Source organism: Staurois parvus, unplaced genomic scaffold, assembly GCF_062004578.1.
Source record: "Staurois parvus isolate SC_StPar_1 unplaced genomic scaffold, SC_StPar_1.0 ptg000795l, whole genome shotgun sequence".
NCBI lineage: Eukaryota > Metazoa > Chordata > Amphibia > Anura > Ranidae > Staurois > Staurois parvus.
This window is the reverse complement of record NW_028318591.1, coordinates 776,876-804,609: the sequence shown is the minus strand read 5'-3', so window position 1 is coordinate 804,609 and position 27,734 is coordinate 776,876. Positions and strand designations below refer to the sequence as shown.

Sequence of the window (27,734 nt, the reverse complement as noted above, 5' to 3'; positions counted from 1 at the left end):
AGGGCTGTGCTGCTCCATGTGCTGCCATCCATCTTAGGTGTCTGCAAAGCATTGTGGGATCCTTTATGCTTTCAGCCCTCTGCGGCTCCTCCCCCAGGAGGTGGCAGCTTATCACATAAAAGTCTGCTGTTTGTAGCTGTCCATTGCATTCGTGTCCTGTCTCTTGCACAGCAACAAGCTCCTGTTTAGCTACTCTTTGCTTTCCTGGATACCGACTCGGCTTTGGCTAAGACTCCTCCTGGCTTCTGACCCCGGCTCTGGCGACCATTCTTCCTGGCTCCTGATCCCGGCTCTGGTGACGATTCTTCCTGGCTCCTGATCCCGGCTCTGGTGACGATTCTTCCTGGCTCCTGATCCCGGCTCTGGTGACGATTCTTCCTGGCTCCTGATCCCGGCTCTGGTGACGATTCTTCCTGGCTCCTGATCCCGGCTCTGGTGACGATTCTTCCTGGCTCCTGATCCCGGCTCTGGCGACGATTCTTCCTGGCTCCTGATCCCGGCTCTGGCGATGATTCTTCCTGGCTCCTGATCCCGGCTCTGGCGACGATTCTTCCTGGCTCCTGATCCCGGCTCTGGCGACGATTCTTCCTGGCTCCTGATCCCGGCTCTGGTGACGATTCTTCCTGGCTCCTGATCCCGGCTCTGGCGACGATTCTTCCTGGCTCCTGATCCCGGCTCTGGCGACGATTCTTCCTGGCTCCTGATCCTGGCTCTGGCGTCGATTCTTCCTGGCTCCTGATCCCGGCTCTGGCGACGATTCTTCCTGGCTCCTGATCCCGGCTCTGGCGACGATTCTTCCTGGCTCTTGATCCCGGCTTTGGCTACGATTTCTGCCGTTGGACTTGCATAGACTCTTGTCTTATTTTTATATTAATAAACCTACCTTTAATTGCACCTCCTTGTGTGTCTGGCTCCTCGCTCCCAGACACTGGCACTGGCATCCTAACTGTGGGCTGCTGGCTGCCCACTGCGCATGCACATGCTTTCTGAATGATCCTGCAGTCTTCTGGGACCTGGCACGTGTCCCAGAAGACCGCGGGGAGGGAGGTGGAGTGGAGAACTTCCACTTTAGGAGATTTGAGTGGAAGTGGGATCTGGTACCTGTCAAAACTAGGCACCCATTCCCCCCACGAAAAAAAAATAAAAAATGATATGCTGAACTTGGCAGGGGAGGAGGAGTTAAAGCAGAACTTCCCCTTTTGGGTTGAGTTCCACTTCAAGGACCATCAGGATCAGTAACACCCTTTGACCTCTCCCCCCTCTACTCCCTTTCCTGGTAGAGGCGGGACGAATCCTTGATATAAGGAGGCGGAGAACAGAGTCAAACCAGTTTAGCTCCTCAAAAGTTTTGTTCCTCAAAACACGTCAGCTGCTATCATTCATTTGAACCTATGGGGTTTGAGGGCTGGCTTCTGGTTTCTGAATTGATGATACGCTATCATTCTCATTTGGTTTGTGGGTAAATTTGTATCTTTTACCCTTAAAAAAAGCGCTCTATATAATGCACTAGGAATTTGCACCCATTTTGTTTTTTTGTTGCTTGTGCAATTTTGTGTCTGACATAGACTTATTTCCCCATAGTGTAGGGCTTCATCTTCCCTTAATTATCACCGGCAAAGCTCAGATTGGGTCTAGATAAGTATTGGTTTAAATGCTAACCCTAGTGTGTCGGGTTCCCAGACAGAACTTCCATAATTATTACAGGACCATTTTTCCTGCACTCCCAAATACCCAGATACAATAAAGTATATAACATTTTATGTGAATGGAGCTGTAAGGAGTACATACCATGTGAGCGGTCTTCCATGCAACACAAGCCCAAGGTTTGCCAAGAATGCAAAGGAAATTACTTCCTCGGTTGAATGGCAATCAGGATTCCAACAATGCGTGGAATGCCAAAACATTAATCTTCTATGGGTCAGTCCAACCAAATGTTATTATTTAGTTATAGTTTATCATTTTTAAGGTACATAAATGATTATTAAATTATAATTATTAAGGTGTATATATACGGTATATGGCCAAAAGTGGACACTTGACTGTCACATCTGCCTATATGGCCAAAATTATGTTGACCCCTCTCTATTTTATTGAGCTCAGGTGTTTCCAGTGAAAGGCACTGGTAATGCTACAGAATAAAAAGATGTTCTAGACTTTCAACCAACAGTTTGGGGAAGGTTATTTTGTGTTCTACTATGATTGTGCCCCTGTGTACAAAGCCAGCTCCATAAAGACTTAATTAGATGGGTTTGGTGTGGAGGAACTCAAGTGACCTCCACAGAGTCCTGACCATAACCCTACTGATCACCATTCATAAAGACATGGTTGGATAAGTTTGGTGTGGAGGAACGTGAATGGCCTGCACAGAGCCCTGACTTCAACACTACTGATCAGCATCCATAAAGAAATGGTTTGATGAGTTTGTTGTGGTGGAATTCAAGTGTCTATCACAGAGCCCTGACCTCAACCCTACTCAGGACAGGTTCATCTAGTGCCGAGGGCAAGAATGTGAAACTGTGCCCCATCCCCCACTGTTAATGCATGTTGTAGAATGGGTTTAATGCTCTGTGGCCATTCTCTGCCCCCTTGCTCCACTGTGCCCAGGACAGCTGCCCTCCTGCCCATTCCTTGCCCCGGCTGAACACCTGAACACCTTTTGGGATGAATTAGAACTCCAGCTGCATCAGCTACATCAGTACATGACCTCATAAATGCTTTGGGGAGGTCCTTTTCTATTTCCAGCATGACTGTGCCCTCGATGCACAAAGCCAGCTCCAAAAGACATGGTTTGATGAGTTTGGTATGGAGGAACATAAATGACCTCTATAGGATCCAGATCTTAATCCTACTGAATACCTTTGGGATCAACTGAAACTCCAACAAGTCAGATCTTCTCACCCAACTCATAAATACTATTCTGGCTTAATGGGCATAAATTACCCTAGGCCTTCCCAGAAGAGTGGAAGCCGAACATGTGCGGCATGTTTCCATTATCTTCAGCCCAACCTTTGTATGCAAATGATTCGCCACCCCCAATACTGTGTCATGACCTAACTCTCTATTCTGTCAAACATTTTGCTTCAGTTGATCCTGAATACGGCAGCCAGACTGATCCACCTTACCAACCGCTCCGTTTCCGCCACCCCCCTCTGCCAATCCCTCCACTGGCTTCCGATTGCGCAACATCAAATTCAAAATCCTAACACTGACGTACAAAGCGGTCCATCATACTGCCTCAAACTACATCACCGACCTAATATCCAAGTACCACCCTATACGCACACTCCGCTCCTCACAAGACCTCCTTCTCTCTAATTCCCTAGTCTCCTCCTCCTCTCCGCCTCCAGGACTTCTCGAGGGCGTCACCCATACTCTGGAACTCCCTACCCCAATCCATCAGACTATCACCTACTCTCCTCTCCTTTAGGCGCACCCTGAAAACCCACCTCTTCAGGGAAGCCTACCCCACCCCCTGCTAATTCCCAACCTCCTCCACTCTTCCTACCATTCCATCCCCCATAGCTATTTCCTCCTGTGCCACCATCCCCTCCCTCCTAGATTGTAAGCTCCAAGGAGCAGGGCCCTTGAACCCCTCATGTATCACATTGTATTGTTGTTGTTCTGTCGCATGTTCTGTCTCCCATTGTAATGTACAGCGCTGAGCGAACTGTTGGCGCTTTTTAAGTACTGTATAATTATTATTATTATTATACAGTATTTATAAAGCGCCAATAGTTTGCTCAGCGCTGTACATTACAAAGGGGGACAGAACATGTGACAGAACAATACCAATACAATGCAAAACATGAGGGGATTGAGGGCCCTGCTCTTTCGAGCTTACAATCTAGGAGGTATAATAATAATAATTTCAATTGTACAAGCTGTATGCTGTTTTTGAGCGGAGGTATTAGTTGTATGGGATACAGTATTTTTGGATATTTGACATCTTGCACTAATCACATTGAATCCGGATTTCCTCGTTTTTAATTGATAACATTATCATGTGTTTAATGGTGATTGGTGGAGACTCATATTTTTGGAATGTGAATTCTCATGATGTTGCATTTACAAAGCTTAACTTTTTTAGCCAGACTACCTGGGTCACCTTGTAGTACCTTTCTTTTTTAGGGGCTCTTCCCTAATTATGGTACTTTTCTAGTGGAAGCTGTCATAGCCTCAAAAAGAAAGAGGGCGTTCCAAATTAGGACCCATGGTTTTTGAATGGGATATCCAACAAGCTCATGTACTGATGGTGTGGTCAGGAAAACACACACTTTTGGATATACAGTATAGTGTATTAAAACGTGTCAAACATTATACATAGTGTTCTATAAAGTTTAACATGCATTGTCTTTCTATCACAAAAAAAACACAGATAAAAGACCTGAATCGCATGAAAATGGAGCAACCATCCTATCTGCTCATTCTGATCACTTTGTGGTTTTTACTCGAACTGGCTCTCCCTGGTAAGTTTTCACAATATTAGCTGTTTAAGATTTTAATATATATATTGTACATGTAGTGACCTTTGTTAACTAACTTGTGTAAGAAAGATGTATATACTTACCTATTTTTAGGCTGCTCTGGTCCAGTTACAGTTGCAAGAAAAAGTATGTGAACCCCTTGGGAATACGTGGAGTTTTGCATGAATTGGGCATAAAATGTGCTCTGAACGTCATCTAAGTCACAACAATAGAAGAACACAGTCTGCTGAAAATAATACTACACAAACATTAGATGTTGCCATGGTTTAATTGCACATAACATGTAAACATTCACAGTGCAGGGAGGAAAAAGTATGTGAACCTTTGGACTTAATAACTGGTTGACCCTCCTTTGGCAGCAATAACCTCAACCAAACGTTTCCTGTAGTTGCAGATCAGACCTGCACAACGATCTGGAGTAATTTTGGACCACTCCTCTTCACAAAACTGTTTCAATGTAGCAATATTCTTGGGATGTCTGGTGTGAATCGCTCTCTTAAGGTCATGCCACAGCATTTCAAACGGGTTGAGGTCAGGACTCTAACTGGGCCACTCCAGAAGGCGTATTCTGTGCTGTTGCAGCCATTGTTTTGTTGAATTACTTGTATGCTTTGGGTCATTGTCCTGTTGCATCACCCATCCTCTGCGGAGCTTCAGTTGGCGGACAGATGGTCGTACGTTTTCCTGCAAAATGTCTTGATGAACTCTGGAATTCATTTTCCCATCAATGACAACAATCCGTCCAGGCCCTGAGGCAGCAAAGCAGCCCCAAACCATGATGCTCCCTCCGCCATGTTTTACAGTGGGGATGAGGTTTTGATGTTGGTGTGCTGGGCCTTTTTTTCTCCACACATAGTGTTATGTGTTCTTCCCAAACAACTCAATCTTGGTTTCATCTGTCCACAGTATATTTTGCCAGTAGTGCTGTGGAACATCCAGGTGCTCTTTTGCAAACTTCAAACGTGCTGCAATATTCTTTTTGGACAGCAATGGCTTCCTCCGTGGTGTCCTCCCATGTACTCCATTCTTGTTTAATGTTTTCCTTATTGTAGATGTGTCAACAAAAATGTTAGCATGTGCCAGAGATTTCTGTAGGTCTTCAGCTGACACTCTGGAATTCTTCTTTACCTCATGCAGCATTCTACGCTGTGCTCTTGCAGTTATTTTTACAGGACGACCACGCCTAGGGAGAGTAGCAACAGTGCTAAACTTTCTCCATTTGTAGACAGTCTATCTTACCATGGACACATGAACATCAAGGCTTTTGGAGATACTTTTGTAACCCTTTCCAGCTTCATGCAAGTCAACAATTCTTGATCGTAGGTCTTCTGAGAGCTCTTTTCTGCGAGGCATGGTTCACATCAGACAGTGCTTCTTGAAACCAGTAAACCCAAAACAGTTGTGTGTTTTTTAAGGGCAGGACAGCTTTCAGCAACACATCCAATATCATCACACTGATTGGAGTCAAGGTTGGCTCACTCCTGGCTCCAATTAGCTCTGGGAGAAGTCATTAAGCTAGGGCATCACATACTTTTTCCTCCCTGCACTGTGAATGTTTACATGTTATGTGCAATTAAACCATGGCAACATCTAATGTTTGTGTAGTATTATGTTCAGCAGACTGTATTCTTCTATTGTTGTGACTTAGATGACGTTCAGAGCACATTTTATGCCCAATTCATGCAAAACTCCACGTAATCCCAAGGGGTTCACATACTTTTTCTTGCAACTGTATATATATATATATTTTTTTTTTTAATTTTCCTGCTAGTGATATTTCAGAGAAACAGCGCATTATGGCATTAACAAACATAGCATATTAGACACATTACAGGGATTAATCGAGACAGCTGCATTGATAGCTCCAAGCACCTGCCAAAAGACAAGCACCAGCAACAGGGATGGGAATCTAACAGCCCCTCCTCCATCTCCCTCTGTATTCCTCTTGGTTGTGCTTGTCTCAGGCAAGTTCTTGAAGCTGGAGATAAGTGGCAGGTATCAATGTAGCCATCTCCTTGCTAGCTGCGTTGTTGGATGGCCATGGTGGGGGTGGGGTACCCAGTCCAGCATTAAACAGCACATATGGTGATGGGACCAAGTGCACATAGTAAAAAAAAAAAAAAGAAATGAGAAAAAAAGAGAATTCTTTAAAGTGAACCTTAGGGTAAATGTTATGTTAAAGCACAACTTTACTTTTTTTTTAGTAAAATTGTCTATTACGTCAACCTCCTGAGTGAAACCCACCCAGTCCTTTCTCCATGGTTCAGGAGTCTTTCCTGGGCGGGCCAAGCTTGACACCACAAACCCTTTTGCAAGGTAAATGGCCTGGCCCCATTCAATGCTATGGGTCAGCCGAGCACAGCTGCATCATAGGAATGAATGAGGCGCACATATGCAGTGGGGGTGGGGCCCGGCCAGGGTTGTCTTTTTAAAACTAAAAAAAATATATATATATACCTTTTTATTACCTTTTAGAGAAAGAGATTTCCCTTCTACCTACAAATATGAAGATCCATTTATACCCAGGACTTGTCGAGGTCACATGGGACTGCAACATAACCGAATCTATGAAGAACTCTGAATACTATATTTTCTTGAAGAATAAAGTTGAGAAAAAATTCAGTGTAAGCATTAAAAATATAAGTATTTCCATATGCATGTACTTTACTGATGAGTAGCGGATGCCTGGAACAGACTTCCTGCAGAGGTAGTGAGTCAAGCAAAAACAAAAATATAATATTTTGCAGCTTACCAATTCTAAAATGTGGTGGCTGCATTAGTTTTCTTTTTTTTTTTTGCTGTTTTTTTTAGACTTTTTTCCTTTAATTTTACCTGGTGATCTTGCCAGTAAGTCTGTTATTTTTAAACTTCCTTTAACAGCAAAAGTGGCAGGTAGAGGGTTAAGACAAACCATTTACCACTGACAGGGGTGCTTACAAAGATCAGCATTTATTCATTTATGTAAAATCTTTATCCCCAAAGAAACAAAAAAAAAAAAACGTGTTGCCGTTAAATGCTTAAAAAGCGTTAGCTGGTGTTTAGCTTTAATTTTCTAATCAAGTCTACTTAAATCTGCTAGTCCAGGGGTGGGCAACTGTGGCCCTCCAGCTGTTGTAGAACTACAAGTCCCATGAGGCATTGCAATCTGACAGTTCCAAGCATGACTCCCAAAGGCAGAGGCATGATGGGACTTGTAGTTCACCATCAGCTGGAGGGCCACAGTTGCCCACCCCTGTGCTAGTCCATCTAACACTGCCCTCCCCCAAGACTGACAATGCTGCTGTTCAAAGGCGTCTCCATTGATCCACCATCCAGGTTGGAGACACGCTAAGACAGTAATGCAGGTCATACATGGTTTGAATTCCAAACGATTTTCGTACAAAAATTGGACCTAAGAATAATTGGCGGATTTTCGCTCTGTTTTCAAATACTGTAGCTGCTGACTTTAAATATTAGGTCACTTACCTGTGCAGGGGTTCAGCGGTGTCCTCACCTTGAGCCGATCCTTCAATCGGCTGTCGGGTGCTGGCGCCGCCATCTTGACTAAGGGAAACCAGCAGTGAAGCCTTACAGCTTCCTACTGAGCTGAACTTTGTGAATGGACCGCAGTCCTGGGAGGGCCAAATGGGCCATGGCGAACTGAGCCAGAAGCAGAGTTCAGGTCCCTATCCCTCCCCCCCCCCCCAAAAAAAAAAATAAAAGTCAGCAGCTACAAATACTGTAGCTGCTGACTTTAAATATTATGTCACTTACCTGTCCAGGGGTCCAGCGGTGTCCTCACCTTGAGCCGATCCTTCAATCGGCTTTCGGGTGCTGGCACCGCCATCTTGACTAAGGGAAACCAGCAGTGAAGCCTTACAGCTTCCTACTGAGCTGCACTTTGTGAATGGGCTGCAGTCCTGGGAGGGCCAAATGGGCCATGGCGAACTGAGCCAGAAGTGGGAGCCTGTACCTGTCAAATCCAGGTACCCACACACCCCCAAACGGTGCCACATGTGGCAATGGGGGGGTAAGAATAGGCTGAAATGTACAGGAAGGTTTTTTTCATACAGCAATTAGGAGCACCTGGTCTTCGATGACACAGCAATGGCAGAACAGTTTTTAAAAGGAAGAACAGGCCTAACTGATCTATGTCTAACTTTTAATTGCTATGCGGCTAGGGGGTGCTGTGAAAGTCAGTGACATAATATTAGGTGGTTTTGGTGCAAACTGTTTTTGGACATTTGTTTATATTTTAAACCAAGCATTGACATGCTATGAACAAAAGAAAGTTCCAAAAAAAGAGTACTGCACTTCGAGCGAAAAATGAAAGGTCCTAAAAACATAAAAAAAACAAATCTAGCATTGGCTGGAGCTTCTGTATAAGCTGCCCAGCCAAAAGAAAAAAAGAAATAGACACAGCTTTTGACAAGCCCTATATATATATAAATAAAATAAAAAGTTTCATGATGATGCCTGATTCCTGTTGAAGGAAAGAACCCAATGACCCAAACCACCTGATGCCACATACCATATGACAGCTCCCCCAGCTGGTATTTGCAATATAAGGGAAAGGGCAGAGATAGTGGTGACATCATTGCCTAAATATAGCCAAGACTATATTTGGGCAATGTTATTACCCAGATATAGCCGTGTGGCCATATTTAGGCAATGATGTAACCCCAACAATCTCTGCCCATTTGCTTCCATGGGATTACTGGCCAGGTAAGTGAATGGGCCGGGTGACGTCACTGCTTGTTAAGATAATGGTAGGTGCAAGCGCGTGCTGCTTTCTTAGCAACCATTGAAAGAGAGAAGTTGTCACATTGGTCCACACCAAATGCCCTAAATGTGTGGCGTTCAGGCAAATGTCCAAGCAGCCAGTGTTTGGTCCAAACTTATGTTCGGGCTGAACACTGAGCTCATCCCTACCCATAAACTGTATGCCTGAATGTTTGTGAACACCCAATCATCACACCTACTGTACGGTATATGAGTGTATTGGACATCCAATTCCAAAACCATGGCCATTGGAGTTGGCTTCTCCAATCGTATAGAAAGGCTTTGCACAGGATTTTGGAGTGTTTGGGGAAATTTAAACCCATTTAGCCAGAAGAACATTTGTAAAATCAGGTGCTGATGTTGGATGAGAAAACTTGGCTTGCAATCAGCTTTCAAATTCATCCCAAAGATGTTCAGTAGGGGTGAGTTCAGGGCTTTGTGAAGGGTTTTAGGCGTTTCTTCCTCTGGAGGAACTATTTCAGGTTAGAAATGTGTTGGATTTATATGGTGGTAATGAGGGTGCCAGAATTTGTCATCTTAACCAATGACTTGATCGCCAACAGCCACCTGGACATCTGGTCCACACACTGGTCCACACATTGGTCCACACACTGGTCCACACACTAAGCCTGCCATTGTTTTGTCCATTGTGAGCACATTGGCCTTTTTTATGCAGGTTGTTTTTGAAAAAGAAAAATAGTATTGTACAAGATCAGGCAGGAGTGTTGATGAAAGAATTAAACAGAATACTTTCACTTTCAGTCCATCTGAAAGGAGACGTTTTCTATACTGTGTGTATATATATATATATATTACATTAACCACTATCATACCTTCCGACTTTCTGAGATGGTAATGAGGGACACCTATATGCAAAAGCAAAAATAAAGATCCATATGACACGCCCCCTTACATGGAAAAGTAATAGGCAAAAAATGATTGGTTAAGCCCACAAGTGCTTTTGTTACCACCACTATTCCTTTATATTGGCCTTTGAAATGTACAAATGCAACAATTTAGAAATTGGATAAAAGGTTTAGTACTCTAAAACGCCTTTTGTTAGATAAATAGCGCATTTTTAATACAGGTATACACATCAGACCAAAATGAGGGACAAATGAGGAGGATAAAGAAAGAGAGGGACTTTGTTCCAAATGAGGGACAGTTGGGAGCCATGCCACTAGCCTCCCATGTATATGCATGGCGGCAAAGAGGGTGAGATTTAACTGCCACGCGCTGCGCATTTTTGTGATTTCTGTGCTAAGTTACTGCACTCTCCCAAAACACAGGGGACGGGCTGTCTTGGACAGCTCCCTGTCTCTGGGTATGATCCAGGTCCTGATCATGTGAACACTGTGGCAACCAATGTGAGTAGTCACATGATCAGGCAGACATTCCTACCCCTAGGGCGTAATAGCCCAGTTATGAAGGGATTCCAGGGCTGGGTGGGACAGCTGACAATGTCATGTATGGTTTTCTGATTCCTATCAGTTACAATGTTTCCGGTTCCCTCTATAAACCACAGAAAGGCTCTTACCATATTATGGAGAGGAAACAAGGGGGGGTTCTGTAATCCTGTATAAAATTGTGCCAAAATAGGTACCACATCCCTAAAATTGTACTAAAGAAAAAAGAAGGGAGAAGGGTAGGACTCTCTAGGTACCAGCCAACAACATCATAAAAATACAAAATGTATACATATACTGAACCCGTTTATGCTACATAAAATAGTAGATAACATTCCATCCGTTGCGAAGTTTCCAGATGGATAAAGTAGACCTTGGAACCTCAACGCGTTTCAGCTCTTAACGAGCCTTCATCAGGAGTGGTCCAAAAAGGGATACATAAGAGAAAACCAAGAGAGATGCTCGTCGTATATGGCAGATCTCAGATGAAAATCGGGTAAAATGCAGAGAATAAAGCCAGCCGGCTAGCACAGCAGATAGAAGTATCAAACCTGCCAGAACCAAGGTGTAAAAAAACATTGACTTTAAGAATCCTAAAATAGTCACAGTGGAAATACCGTTCTGTATCTGCCACCCCTCTCTGCCAATCCCTCCACTGGCCTCCACTCAGTGTCCTACACCCCTCTCTGCCAATCCCTCCACTGGTTTCCATTCAGTGTCCTCCACCCTTCTCTGCCAATCCCTCCAGTGGCCCCCATTCAGTGTCCTCCACCCCTCTCTGCCAATACTTCCACTGGCCCCCATTCAGTGTCGTCCACCCCTCTCTGCCAATCCCTCCACTGACCTCATCTCAGTGTCCTCCACCCCTCTCTGCCAATCCCTCCAGTGGCCCCCATTCAGTGTCCTCCACCGCTCTCTGTCAATCCCTCCACTGACCTCCACTCAGTGTCCTCCACCCCTCTCTGACAATCCCTCCACTGGCCCCCATTCAGTGTCCTCCACCCCTCTCTGCCAATCCCTCCACTGGACCCATTCAGTGTCCTCCACCCCTCTCTGCCAATCCCTCCAGTGGCCCCCATTCAGTGTCCTCCACCGCTCTCTGCCAATCCCTCCACTGACCTCCACTCAGTGTCCTCCACCGCTCTCTGCCAATCCCTCCACTGGCTTCCCATTGCCTAACGGATAAAATTCCAAACACTAACAATAACATATAAAGCCATTTATAACTCTGCCCCAAATTACATCAACGATCTTGTCTCCAAATATCACCCAAACCGTACTCTCTGCTCCTCGCACGACCTCCTGCTCTCTAGCTCCCTTCTCTCCTCCTCCCATGCTCATGTCCAGGATTTCTCCAGAGCTTGCCCCATCCTCTGGAACTCTCTACCCCAATTTATCAGACTATCGCCTTCTCTGCTCACTTTTAGGTGATCTTTGAAAACCTCTCTCTTCAGGGAATCCTGCCATCAGCTAATAATGGAATCTTCTACTCTTCCTACCAGTCTATCCCCTACAGTTACTACCTTTTGTACCACTAGCCCCTCCCTCTTAGATTGTAAGCTCCGAGGAGCAGGGCCCTCCTAACCCTCTTGTATTATTATTATTACACAGTATTTATATAGAGCTAAAAGGTTTGCTCAGCGCTGTACATTATAGTGAGGGACAGAACATGAGACAATACAGTAACAAAACAAAACACGAGGGGGTCAAGGGCCCTGCTCTTTCGAGCTTACAATCGAGGAAAATTGAGTATTGAACTGTATTGTTGCTGTATTGTCTCCCGTTATATTGTAAATCTCTGAGCAAACTGTTGGCGCCATAAATCCTGTATAAAAAAAATATTTTATGTAGCACAAACTGGTTCAGTATATGTGTTTTGTAGTACGGGCGTACCTCGGTTTACGAATGCCTCTGTTAATGTAATTTTTGGTTTACGAACGAAAATCCATTGAAAATAACGCCTTGGTTTACCAATTTTTTTTACGAATTTTTTTCGCAATACGAAGTGTACGTCGGTGCCGATTTTTAAATGCAATTGCCGGCTTTTTTTTTTTCTTCACTATAGCTCACAGAATTATATTTATATCATACATTTCACTTTACAAATTGGATATAATTTTATATGATTTTTGTGTCACGGAATCACGTATATATATTTCAGGTACTTATATAGTGCTGTCAATTTACTCAGCGCTTTACATATATATTGTACATTCACATCAGTCCCTAACCCTCAAGGGGTGTACAATCTAAGGTCCCTAACTCACATTCATACATACACATACTAGGGCCAATTTAGACAGGATCCAATTCACCTACCAGCATGTTTTTGGAGTGTGGGAGGAAACCAGAGTACCCGGAGGAAACCCACTCAGGCACAGGGAGAACATGCAAACTCCAAGCAGGAGGTGCCGTGGTTGGGATTTGAACCAGCAACCCTAGTACTGCCAGGCAGAAGTGCTAACCATTTAGCCACTGTGCTGCCCTTATATATATCACTTACTTTCAATTTTTATCCCCACATTTGGGGTCCCGTTTATTTTTCTTCTCTGTTCTTTATGTTTATGGGCTGTGTGACTTATAAACACTTCTCCACATACAAAGATTCTATTAGTGTCACTTAGCCACTAATTGTTCACTTTATCCCCAATTAGGGGTCACTGCTATATGGTTCACATTTTTTCTTTAATGAATCATTTATCTGCAGAATTTGGATGTTGCAATTTTGATTATGTTGTGTTATACTAGCTTTGCGGTTTTTCACGATTATCCACTTCTTCAAATTATTTTTCTTCACTTATGAGCATTATAAGTGTTTTTTTTCAGGTAGTTTTCTTGGCAATTACCAGTTTGGCACGGAATATACATGTAGGTATACTTTCTATATCACTAGTCATTTGTGCAATTTAGCACAGTAGTGGTGGGATTTTATTTTATTTTATCACTTATTTGGCACTTTTAGGGTATACTTAGGTTACACCTTAGATATATTTTGGGGGTTTCACCATCATATATGATTTTGCACATTCATATGTATTCTATTCTATATATATTTTTATATATATTTTGATATCCATTAGTCACCTATTTAAGGTGCATGTAGGTAACACCCTAGATCTAGTACTTTGGGGGTTCCACGGTTATATATTTTCATGTGTATTCTATTCTATATTTATTTTGAGATTTATATGCTCTTTCTGTGATATTTTTCTGCTTATTTTATTTCAAAGGATTAATTATTAGCGCAGCACCAAGTTACTATAGCTCACAGAATTAGCTGTCAATTTTCCCGGAGCTAAAGGAAACTTTGTTTCTTTTATCTTGGGAAACAAACTAAAAGGAAACAGTGTTTCTTTTAACTCAGGAAAGAAACAAAAAGGAAACATTGTTTCTTTTAACTCGGGGAAACAAACTAAAAGGAAACTTTGTTTCCTTTAACTCGGGGAAACAAACGAAAAGGAAACTTTGTTTCCTTTAACTTGGGGAAACAAACTAAAAGGAAACATTGTTTCCTTTAACTCAGGAAACAAATGAAAAGGAAACATTGTTTCCTTTAACTCAGGGAAACAAACAAAAAGGAAACTTTGTTTCCTTTAACTCGGGGAAACAAACGAAAAGGAAACATTGTTTCCTTTAACTCGGGGAAACAAACTAAAAGGTAACATTGTTTCATTTAACTCAGGAAACAAACGAAAAGGAAACATTGTTTCCTTTAACTCGGGGAAACAAACAAAAAGGAAACATTGTTTCCTTTAACTCGGAGAAACAAACTAAAAGGAAACATTGTTTCTTTTAACTTAGGGAAACAAACTAAAAGGAAACTTTCTTTCTTTTAGCTAGAGGGAAAGTGACAGCTAATTCTCTGAGCTTTAGTGAAAAGAAAATAAAAGCCGGTAATTACATTTAAAAACCGGCACTGACCTATAGTGACAGCGACTTTTTTTTTACTTTTTTCTGAACGGGATTAATTGGTCTTCAATGCATTGCTATGGGAAACCGCGTTTCGGTTTACGAATTTTTAGCAATACGAAACATCCCGGAGAATGCATTAGATTCGTAAACCGAGGTACACCTGTACTTGTAATTTTGCTCAATAAAGTTTGTATTTCTATGATGTTGTTGGTTGGTACCTAGAAAGTCCTACCCTTCTTCCTTCTTTTATCTTGGGAAACAAACTAAAAGGAAACAGTATTTATTTTAACTCAGGAAAGAAATAAAAAGGAAAGATTGTTTCTTTTAACTCGGGGAAACAAACGAAAAGGAAACTTTGTTTCCTTTAACTTGGGGAAACAAATGAAAAGGAAACATTGTTTCCTTTAATTCAGGGAAACAAACTAAAAGGAAACTTTGTTTCCTTTAACTCGGGGAAACAAACGAAAAGGAAACATTGTTTCCTTTAACTCGGGGAAACAAACTAAAAGGAAACATTGTTTCATTTAACTCAGGAAACAAACGAAAAGGAAACATTGTTTCATTTAACTCAGGAAACAAACGAAAAGGAAACATTGTTTCCTTTAACTCGGGGAAACAAACAAAAAGGAAACATTGTTTCCTTTAACTCGGGGAAACAAACTAAAAGGAAACATTGTTTCTTTTAACTCAGGGAAACAAACTAAAAGGAAACTTTCTTTCTTTTAGCTGGAGGGAAAGTGACAGCTGATTCTCTGAGCTTTAGTGAAAAGAAAATAAAAGCCGGTAATTACATTTAAAAACCGGCACTGACCTATAGTGACAGCGACTTTTTTTAAACTTTTTTCTGAATGGGATTAATTGGTCTTCAATGCATTGCTATGGGAAACCGCGTTTCGGTTTACGAATTTTTAGCAATACGAAACGTCCCGGAGAATGCATTAGATTCGTAAACCGAGGTACACCTGTACTTGTAATTTTGCTCAATAAAGTTTGTATTTCTATGATGTTGTTGGTTGGTACCTAGAGAGTCCTACCCTTCTTCCTTTTTTTTTTCTTTAGTGTTCTATAATCCTAACACACTTCCTATACTAGGATGGCATTGCTGCTCTTCTATAGACACAATACAATGAGCAAGCGTTGTCACCCCAGAAAGTGTTTCTAGTAGGGTAACCAGGTGAAAATAAAGTAAAAAAAAAAAAGCCTGAAAAAAGAAAAGTAATGCAGCCAGCACACCTAGAGATTGGTCAGCTTCAATATTTGAACTTTTTTTTTTTAACTTGGGTTTAGATACACTTTAATTTAATACATACTTTCAGTAACGTGTTTTGCACATTTTTACAGGTGTCTGCTTGTATCTTTGAGTATATTGTTTCTGATCACATGGATATTACAATTCACAATGGATTGGCTGCAGAGATTTCCATTCCACGTACATCTGGTATTGAGAAGAAGGAGCTAACAGCAATTCCTGAAGGTAATATCTATTTAAAGTGATCTGTCATTTATCTGTATGATGAAGATATGATAATGTGTGGAAATGGAGAAAATGTACAGCTGTGAAAGCATCATAGTTCACAGTCTGGATCCTATATGTATGACAGCAGTTGGTATTTATTCCATTTTATTGCATTTGTCCCTATCAACCCACATGGAAGAAAAACATATTTGAAATATTTTTAAAAAATATTCTTCCCAAATATATTGCCATATATTTGAAATGCTACAATTTTGGCCATATTCAATATATCTAAAAAAAAAAAAATATATATATATATATATATATATATATATATATATACAGTGGGGCAAAAAAGTATTTAGTCACCACCAATTGTGCAAGTTCTCCCACTTAAAAAGATGAGAGAGGCCTGTAATTGGCATCATAGGTAGACCTCAACTATGAGAGACAAAATGAGAAAAAAAATCCAGACAATCACATTGGCTGATTTGGAAAGAATTTATTTGCAAATTATGGTGGAAAATAAGTATTTGGTTACCTACAAACAAACAAGATTTCTGGCTCTCACAGACCTGTACCTTCTTCTTTAAGAGGCTCCTCTGTCCTGCACTCATTACCTGTATCAATGGCACCTGTTTTAAATTGTTATCAGTATAAAAGACACCTGTCCACAACCTCAAACAGTCACACTCCAAACTCCACTATGGTGAAGACCAAGGAGCTGTCGAAGGACACCAGAAACAAAATTGTAGACCTGCACCAGACTGGGAAGACTGAATCTGCAATAGGCAAGCAGCTTGGTGTGAACAAATCAACTGTGGGAGCAATAATTAGAAAATGGAAGACATACAAGACCACTGATAATCTCCCTCGATCTGGGGCTCCATGCAAGATCTCACCCCGTGGGGTCAAAATGATCACAAGAATGGTGAGAAAAAATCTCAGGACCACACGGGGGGGACCTAGTGAATGACCTGCAGAGAGCTGGGACCAACATTACAAAGGCTACCATCAGTAACACACTACACCACCAGGGACTCAGATCCTGCAGTGCCAGACGTGTCACCCTGCTTAAGCCAGTACATGTCCGGGCCCGTCTGAAGTTTGCTAGAGAGCATTTGGATGATCCAGAAGAGGATTGGGAGAATGTCATATGGTCAGATGAAACCAAAATAGAACTGTTTGGTAGAAACACAACTTGTCGTGTTTAGAGGAGAGAGAATGCTGAGTTGCATCCAAAGAACACTATACCTACTGTGAAGCATGGGGGTGGCAACATCATGCTTTGGAGCTCCGCAAAGGGACCAGGACGACTGATCCATGTACAGGACAGAATGAATGGGGCCATGTATCGTGAGATTTTGAGTGCAAACCTCCTTCCATCAGCAAGGGCATTAAAGATGAAACGTGGCTGGGTCTTCCAACATGACAATGATCCCAAACATACCGCCCGGGCAGCGAAGGAGTGGCTTCGTAAGAAGCATTTCAAGGTCCTGGAGTGGCCTAGCCAGTCTCCAGATCTCAACCCCATAGAAAACCTTTGGAGGGAGTTGAAAGTCCGAGTTGCCCAGCGACAGCCCCAAAAAATCACTGCTCTAGAGGAGATCTGCATGGAGGATGGGCCAACATACCAGCAACAGTGTGTGCCAACCTTGTGAAGACTTCCAGGAAACGTCTGACCTCTGTCATTGCCAACAAAGGATATATAACAAAGTATTGAGATGAACTTTTGATATTCACCAAATACTTATTTTCCACCATAATTTGCAAATAAATTCTTTCCAAATCAGCCAATGTGATTGTCTGGATTTGTTTTCTCATTTTGTCTCTCATAGTTGAGGTCTACCTATGATGCCAATTACAGGCCTCTCTCATCTTTTTAAGTGGGAGAACTTGCACAATTGGTGGCTGACTAAATACTTTTTTGCCCCACTGTATATATATACTGCATGTTGAAATGTGTTTTTATTGAAAAATATATGCAAAATATTTTTTAAATCAAGGAAAAAAGAATTACAAATGAGAATTTCACATGTATTTTTCTAATACAAGCTGTTGCAGTACCTGAATGTGACCTGGTATCAGCCTATTGCTGTCCCTGTACAGCAGGGCTGGAGTGTGAGAGGATGAAGAAGCACAAGGAGCCAGTCAGTATCACTACAGCCCACATGGAAGAAAAATATATTTGAAATATATTTTAAAAACATCCTTCCCAAATATATTGCCATATATTTGAAATACTACAATTTTGGCCATATTTAATATATTTAAAAAAAAAAAAAAAAAAATATATATATATATATATATATATATATATATATATATATATATATATATATACACTGCATGTTGAAATGCGTTTTTATTGAAAAATAACTGCAAAATATTTTTAAAAATACATTTCAAATACACTGTATGTTTAAAAATACAAATCTACATTTTTTGGAATGCATTTACAATTATATGTAAAAATGTATGTTAAAATGACTTTTTTATATGTTAAAATAAAACTGAAGAATATATTTTAATAAAATATATTTTTGTATACTCGGGCTCTTCCTTCCATACACGCGTTGTTATTTGCAACCGTACTCTGTGTTTACTGCTGCCGCACCACACTGTAACTCCCTGAATGCTGGTAATGTATCCAATTCCTGAGTCCTGTTGTGGGCTGACAACACACAACATTTTTATGGACTGAGTGTTGTCAGCCCTGCCCAGTTGTGGATATTACAACAGCTATTATACATGACAGCTTCCTTCTGGCAATGGTTGTTAAGAAAGCTGGCAGGTGCAGGAACCCCCAGGCCCATAACAACCAGTTAAGGACATCACTGGTCCCATTCACTTACACAGCCATAAATCCCAAGGCTTGTAAGCAAATGGGTGGGGATAGTTTAAAAAAAAAACTACCCCCCCATAATTTATTAGCAGAAAAGAGAAAACTTGTACAAGCTTCTCTCCTATTGACTTGAGCTTTCCTAGTCCCCAACTATAAGAGAAAGCTTACCACTAAATATAGAGAATCTAGAAACCTTGGGGTTGGTTTACTAACCCACATGTAAGAAAAATATATTTGAAATATATTTTAAAAATATTATTCCCAAATATATTGACATATATTTGAAATACTACAATTTTTGCCTTATTCAATATATTTCAATACACGCACACACATATATATATATATATATACATACTGCATGTTGAAATGTTTTCTTTATATATTACAAAATATATGAAACAAATTGTTATTAATATATATTTTTTAAATATATTCTTTTGATTTTTTTAACATATGAAAAAGTCATTTTAACATATATGTTTACATATATTTGTAAATGCATTCCAAAAATTTAGCATAAATGTATTTTTAACCACCTTCTGCCCGCCATATAGTACAATGACGGGTGCAAGGCGGTTCTCTCGTTCTGATAGGATGTCATATGACGTCCTTCGATTCTCACCGCGCATGCGTGGCTCAAGGAGCGCGCAGCGCGGCGATCACCGGTGCTCTGTGTCCCTCGGGCACAGCGGATCACAGAGAAAGAGCCGAAGATGTCGGCTCGGTCATGTGATCAGCTGTGTGCAATCACAGCTGATCACATAGAAACACGGAAATGCCGGTTATCGGCATTTCTCTCCTCTCGAGCTGTCACACTGACAGAGGAGAGGAGAGCCGGTAATCGACTTTCCGCGGAGGGGACATCTACACTGATCATCAGGGCACTGATGCTCAGTGTGCCCTGATGATCAGTGTGGCCCCAGAAGTGCCACCTGTCAGTGTCCATCAGTGCCAGCAGTCAGTGCCACGTGCCAGTGCCCACAAGTGCCACATATCAGTGCATACCAGTGCACATCAATGCCACATATCAGTGCCCATCTGAGCTGTCTTTCAATGTCACCCATCAGTGCCAGTCAGTGCCACCTATCAATGCCAATCAGTGCCACCCATCAGTGTTGCCAATCAGTGCCACCTATCAGTGCCAGTCAATGTCACCTATCAGTGCTGCCTATCAGTGCCAGTCAGTGCTGCCTAACAGTGCCAGTCAGTGCCCCCTAACAGTGCCATACATCAGCGTCATGTATCAGTGCTGCCTTTCAGTGCCCATCAGTGATACCTGTCAATGCCCATCAGTGCAACCTACCAGTGCCTCCTCATCAGTGCCCATCAGTGCCACCTATCAGTGTCCATCAGTACAGCCTATCAGTGCCCATCACAGCAGCCTCATTAGCACACATGAGTGAAGGAGAACAATCACATATTTACAAAACTGTATCACAAAAACTAAGAAAACATTTTTTTTTCTACATTTTCTGTGGTTTTTGGTTTGTTTAAGAAAAAATTAAAATCCCAGGGGTGATTAAATACCACCAAAAGAAAGCTCTATCTGTCTCAAAAAAATGATAAAAATTTAATATGGGTACAGTGTTGCATGACCGCGCAATTGTCATTCAAAGTGTGACAGTGCTGAAAGCTGGAAATTGGCCTGGGCAGGAAGGGGGTGAAAGTGCCCTGTAGGCTAGTGGTTAAAGACATACAGTATATTGGAAAATGTATTAACAAAAAGGCATTTCAACATACAGTGTAAATATATATATATACAGTTGCAAGAAAAAGTATGTGAACCCCTTGGGATTACGTGGAGTTTTGCATGAATTGGGCATAAAATGTGCTTTGAACGTCATCTAAGTCACAACAATAGAAGAACACAGTCTGCTGAACATAATACTACACAAACATTAGATGTTGCCATGGTTTAATTGCACATAACATGTAAACATTCACAGTGCAGGGAGGAAAAGGTATGTGAGGCCCTAGCTTAATGACTTCTCCCAGAGCTAATTGGAGCCAGGAGTGAGCCAACCTTGACTCCAATCAGTGTGATGATATTGGATGTGTTGCTGACAGCTGTCCTGCCCTTAAAAAACACACACCTGTTTTGGGTTTACTGGTTTAAAGAAGCACTGTCTGATGTGAACCATGCCTCGCAGATAAGAGCTCTCAGAAGACCTACGATCAAGAATTGTTGACTTGCATGAAGCTGGAAAGGGTTACAAAAGTATCTCCAAAAGCCTTGATGTTCATGTGTCCACGGTAAGACAGACTGTCTACAAATGGAGAAAGTTTAGCACTGTTGCTACTCTCCCTAGGCGTGGTCATCCTGTAAAAATGACTGCAAAAGCACAGCGCAGAATGCTGCATGAGGTAAAGAAGAATCCCAGAGTGTCAGCTAAAGACCTACAGAAATCTCTGGCACATGCTAACATTTTTGTTGACACATCTACAATAAGGAAAACATTAAACAAGAATGGAGTACATGGGAGGACACCACGGAGGAAGCCATTGCTGTCCAAACAGAATATTGCAGCACGTTTGAAGTTTGCAAAAGAGCACCTGGATGTTCCACAGCACTACTGGCAAAATATACTGTGGACAGATGAAACCAAGATTGAGTTGTTTGGGAAGAACACACAACACTGTGTGGAGAAAAAAAGGCCCAGCACACCAACATCAAAACCTCATCCCCACTGTAAAACATGGCGGAGGGAGCATCATGGTTTGGGGCTGCTTTGCTGCCTCAGGGCCTGGACGGATTGTTGTCATTGATGGGAAAATGAATTCCAGAGTTTATCAAGACATTTTGCAGGAAAACGTACGACCATCTGTCTGCCAATTGAAGCTCCGCAGAGGATGGGTGATGCAACAGGACAATGACCCAAAGCATACAAGTAATTCAACAAAACAATGGCTGCAACAGCACAGAATACGCCTTCTGGAGTGGCCCAGTCAGAGTCCTGACCTCAACCCGATTGAAATGCTGTGGCATGACCTTAAGAGAGCGATTCACACCAGACATCCCAAGAATATTGCTACACTGAAACAGTTTTGTGAAGAGGAGTGGTCCAAAATGACTCCAGATTGTTGTGCAGGTCTGATCTGCAACTACAGGAAACGTTTGGTTGAGGTTATTGCTGCCAAAGGAGGGTCAACCAGTTATTAAGTCCAAAGGTTCACATACTTTTTCCTCCCTGCACTGTGAATGTTTACATGTTATGTGCAATTAAACCATGGCAACATCTAATGTTTGTGTAGTATTATGTTCAGCAGACTGTGTTCTTCTATTGTTGTGACTTAGATGATGTTCAGAGCACATTTTATGCCCAATTCATGCAAAACTCCACGTAATCCCAAGGGGTTCACATACTTTTTCTTGCAACTGTATATATATATATATATATATATATATATATATATATATATATATATATATTTTTTTTTTTTTTTTTTTTTAAATATATTGAATATGGCCAAAATTGTAGTATTTCAAATATATGCTAATATATTTTGGAAGAATATTTTTACAATATATTTAAAATATTTTTTTTTACATGTGGGAAAGGCCAAACAGGCCATTTGCTTTGCATTTTGTGGGATAATTTTCCCCAGAATTTAGTGGATGTGGTAAAATTTCACTTTGCAAAGAATACCAAATTCCGTGCAGGAAAAATAAAAATATTTTGCTAGCACATGATTGGAAGATGGAAGTCAGCAGAACTTCATCTCATTCATTAAGTTCTGGGGTCAATTACCTTGGAAAGTGCAAATTCCCCTGCAAAGTGATCAGTCTGTTTATCTTTAGTAAGTCAGCCCCATTGTTCCCATTAGAACACCCACCGCCAACAATGAAGAGAAGTGAAAGAATCTAAATTTCTATCTTCGCATTCACAACAAACCACATCCTCACAGGAAATGTCCTGCATTCAAGGGAAAGCCCTTTGAAGAACATAATACATTTCTAAGGAATCTTCAGATGTAATGAATCTACAGAGCATTTCACTGGAGACTTCAAGGCTACAGTTCAGTGCCCAGGATGCCGAAGGGACATGCATGTGTCAGCTTTACATGGAGGCCTCTTTGACCATTTGACTGTTGGAAGGTTCTACCCCCTTCACGACCAGGGCATTTTTTTTGCTATTCAGCACTGCACTACTTTAACTGGCAATTGTTCAGTCATGCAATGCTGTACCCAAATGAAATGTATTTTTTTTTTTTACACAAATACAGATTTCTCTTGATGATATTTGATCACCTTTGAGTTTTTATTGTATAAACAAAAAAAAGACAAAAAAGTTTGAAAAAATATATATTTTTTATTTTCTGTTATAAAACATATCCAATAAAAAACAAATCTAATTTCTCCATAAATTTAGGTCAAAATGTATTCTGCTACATGTCTTTGGTAACATAATCCCAATAAGTGTATATTAATTGTCTTGTGTGAAAGTTATAGCGTCTACAAACTATGGCATATATACTGGAATTTACACAGCTATGACGCTATACTGGTAATGGCGGGGATCAGCGAATTATAGTGGGGCTGTGATAGTGTGGCGGGCAATCTGGTGCTAACAGATACTGGGTCATTAACTGACACTGACGTCGCTAGTGACACTAATACAGTGATCAGATTTAATGCTGTATGCTGTCACTGCACTAATGACACTGGTTTGGAAGGCATGGGAATGAGGGTCACCAATTAGCAAAAGTACGAAGGCATAGGATACGTTCCCCCCCAGCCACAATAATAATAATAATAATAGGATACGTTCCCCCCCAGTCACAATAATAATAATAATAATAATAGGATACGTTCCCCCCCAGCCACAATAATAATAACAATAGGATACGTTCCCCCCCAGCCACAATAATAATAATAGGACATGTTTCCCCCCCAGCCACACCCCCTTAAGGGAGAATGATCCAAAAAAAGTATTTTTTTACCACTACTATTCCTTTACATTTTGAATTTTACAAATGTAGCAATTTAGAAATTGGATGAATGGTTCAGCACTAGGAAACACTTTTTTGAAGATAAAAAGTGCCTTTTATATACAGCTATATAATACAGACCAAAATGAGGGCCAAATGAGGAGAAAGGAGGGACAGTCCCTCAAAATCAGGGACAGTTGGTAGCTATGGGGAATGGGTTAACACCAATGGGAAATCAAGGGGTTAGCTGTGGGTCTAACAAGCGTAATGTGTGTAATATGTGCTGCTTTTACTTACAGATCTGGCTGTTTTTTTCTCCCTGCTTTGCAGAGAGAAGAGACAGCCAGATCACTGTTCTGTGTACAGAGTTCTGTGTGTTAGTAAACACAGGACTCTGTTCTGTGATTGGCCACAGCCAATCAGCTGGTACACAGCCAAAATCATTGGCTGTTATCGGCTAACCAACAGATTGTCAGGGGGTTAGCGCACCCAAAACCCAGAAGCAGGCTTGCGATATACATGTATGTGGCGTGTCTGCACTTGCATCCAGCTCACAGTAGAGTTACTGCGAGGGATTCGGCAAGTGGTTCAACAAGATTCTACATCCACTACCATCAGATCATGGCAGGAAGAGCTATGAACAATCACCTCCACCAATCAGAACTAAATATAATGAGCTTCATAAAATTAGACTTTCAGAGAAAAGCGAAGCTAAAATATGTCTGGTTAAGGTGTTCCTCAAGGTCAAAAAATAAAGTTCTCAAGATGTATGCTCATTTGGATGATCAACACAATCATCCATTTGCCTCCTCAGAGTTCTTAAAGCAGAGCTCCACCCAAAAGGGAAAGTTCCACTTTAAGGACTGTCCCCCCACTCCCCATTAAGGATTGGCGCCTTTGGGGAGCGGGTACCCGAATTTGACAGGTACCCACTCCCACTTCTGGTCCTATCGCCTAGGGGATCAGAAACGGAAGGTTTCCTCCCTCCCTGTAGTCCTTTGGGACATGTAACGGGTCCCAGAAGACTACAGGACCATTCATGAAGTGCAGCGCTACACGCGCATGCGCAGTGGGTACCCGGCTGTGAAGCCGCAAGCTGTCACAGCCGGGTGCCTACACTGAAGATGCCGGCCTCCTGGAATACAGGATGGCCGGTGAAACGAGCTGTGGGGGATACACTGAGGGACAGGTAAGTGGCTGTTTTTTAAAAGTCAGCAGCTACAGTTTTTGTAGCTGCTGACTTTTATTTTTTGACAGGTGAGTGGAACTCCGCTTTAAGTATGTTTAAGGTTCATAGTTACATAGCTATTTAGGTTGAAAAAAAGACACACCCTCATCTAATTCAATTGTTCAAGAAACAATGAATAGAACAAATAATTAGAAAACCTTCATATACAGAATTCTATATCCACATGCAGTAGTGTGTTACTAGGGTAGCGTAGGTAAATCTATTGTGTATGACTCATGGTAACTGTGTGAGTCTGTAATTAGGTCGGTATACTGCAGTTGAGGCTGGATGGCTAAACAGGTTGGGGCTCTTTCGTCTCCACCTGGTTCTGGAGGACTGTGGAACCTTCCAGAAGCCAGTGGGCAGAAGGGGTGGAGACCTTATCTTGATGTTTATGGGAGTCTAACCAATCTCAGGTTTGGAGGCCCTGATTGATGGGTGAGACCAGCCCATAAATATGGGAGAGTAAGGCAGGCAGGGGAGTTGAGTGGAAGATGGAGTGCTGAGGAGACTGTTGGTGGCCTGGGAGGGGTCCCCTAGGTCTAGGGGGGGGCTTGCCTCCAGGCTGGGCTCAGGCTGGCTCAGGAGGATCCATTCAGCATCACGGTATGAACAGGATCAGGAGCAGTGGGAGCAAGGAGGACAGAGTGAGTATATCAGCACACCCAGAGATTTACAAGAGAAGAGTCTGATAGAGTGGTGAGACTAACCCATAAATAGGGCAGAGTCAGGCTGGCAGGTGGAAGATGGACTGCTGAGGAAACTGGCAGTGACTTGGGAGGGGTCCCCTAGGTCTAGGGTGGGGCTGGCCTCCAGGCTGGGCTCAGGAGGGTCCATTCAGCATCACAACATGAACAGTATCAAGGCCTGGGAGCAGTGGGAGCAAGGAGGACAGCATGAGTACATCAGCACACCCAGGGATTTACAAATGGAGAAACTGTCATATGTAGCAAGCTGTCAAAGGACAGCGCTGTGCTTAATCCTCGATCCTTGTGCTGGGAGATCTTCAGAGCAGCCAGGAGGGTTGGTAGTGTCTTTAGGCTGTGGAGCTGGGAGCGGTTCTACAGGGCAGAGGAGATATCTCTGCATGTAGTTGCAACAAGCTAAGCTAACTTTCAGAGGGGCTGAATGTTCCTATGCCGTAAGGGGCAGTTGCTACCGATCCGTAATTACTGACTGCTCTCAAGGAAAAGAACAGTCCAGGATCTATTTCTTTAAATAGGAAGGAAGTTGTTCCTGTGGAATCAACAGTCTCTGGGAAATCTTTACTCTAGAAGACACGTCTTTGTTGATTGCACAGGCTACAGCCCTCCACTTGACAATAATGCGAAAATCGTGTCTTTGCTGGGAAAACATATATGAAGAGTACACAAAATATATAAACAGCGCAATAGTTTTAAAAACAATGCCTATGCTCAAAGAACCGAGTGAGGTTGGGTCATTATCAGTGCTTCTTGTTCAATTAAGAAGCTGAGTTCAGAGTTCAGTCTTTTGTTAAGAGAATGCAAGACATTCCCTTCATTTCCCAAAACTCATGCTACTGGTAGAATTCAGAAGAGTTACCCACTCTGACAGAAAGACTTCCTGCAGGAAAAAAAAAATACTATAGAAAGAAAAGCAGCTAACAGAAACCACTGACCTCCAATGAAGCACAAAATATAATTAAAGACAAAAAAGCAGAAAAAGGGTTAATGGCCCAAAGAACTAGCAGTTAATATACAGTTTCCTAACTGACTCTAATCTCTTCCTCTGCAGTTTCCTATCCTTTCCCTACAACAGCTTACAATACACTATGGCTGCTCTGTGGTCCCCTTCTATAGTAATGGGCGTGGCTTATACAGTTGTGTTCAAAATAATAGCAGTGTGTTGAAAAAAGTGAATAAAGCTGAAACTCCTTCTAATAGCTTTTATTTCCATCCACACAAATGCATTGGGAACACGACACATTCTATTCCAAATCAAAACATGAAGAAAAATAGAGCAAATTTGTGTTGTTCCTCTAAAAAAATTGAAGGAAAGTGAATATTAGACGGTTCAAAAAAATCGCAGTGTTTGTATTCTTCTTTACAAACTCAAACATTCACTATATAAACTGAGAAATGTTTGAAGATTTTGCTTTCCTTTGAATGACTTCATGAATATTTGGTTGTAGTCGCACTGTTTCTGAGAACTGCTGTACATCTGTGTTGCATGGAGTCACCCAACTTCTGGCCCCTGTGATCAGGTATTCCAGCCCAGGATGATTGGACGACATTCCACAGTTCTTCTCTATTTCTTGGTTTTGCCTCAGAAACAGCATTTTTCATGTCACCCCACAAGTTTTCTATTGGATTAAGATCCGGGGATTGGGCTGGCCACTCCATAACGTCAATCTTGTTGGTCTGGAACCAAGATGTTGCACGTTTACTGGTGTGTTTGGGGTCGTTGTCTTGTTGGAACACCCATTTCAAGGGCATTTCCTCTTCAGCATAAGGCAGCATGACCTCTTCAAGTATTCTGATGTATTCAAACTGATCCATGATCCCTGGTATGCGATAAATAGGCCCAACACCGTAGTATGAGAAACATCCCCATATCATGATGCTTGCACCACCATGCTTCACTGTCTTCACAGTGTACTGTGGCTTGAATTCAGTGTTTGGGGGTCGTCTGACAAACTGTCTCCGGCCACTAGACCCAAAAAGAACAATCTTACTTTCATCAGTCCACA

The 27,734-nt window shown here is 41.8% G+C and overlaps 1 protein-coding gene across 1 annotated transcript in view; it reads left to right on the top strand.

Annotated features, from left to right (window-relative positions):
- The window catches only part of LOC149444259 (granulocyte-macrophage colony-stimulating factor receptor subunit alpha-like), a 96,165-nt gene that overhangs the window by 17,908 nt on the left and 50,523 nt on the right, over positions 1 to 27,734 (top strand). The window contains exons 2-4 of the mRNA XM_089654739.1: positions 4,376 to 4,466; positions 6,960 to 7,108; positions 15,905 to 16,037. Of these exons, the coding sequence (XP_089510865.1) occupies positions 4,394 to 4,466; positions 6,960 to 7,108; positions 15,905 to 16,037 (355 nt within the window). The 5' untranslated portion in view covers positions 4,376 to 4,393. The remainder of the gene's footprint in view (positions 1 to 4,375; positions 4,467 to 6,959; positions 7,109 to 15,904; positions 16,038 to 27,734) is intronic.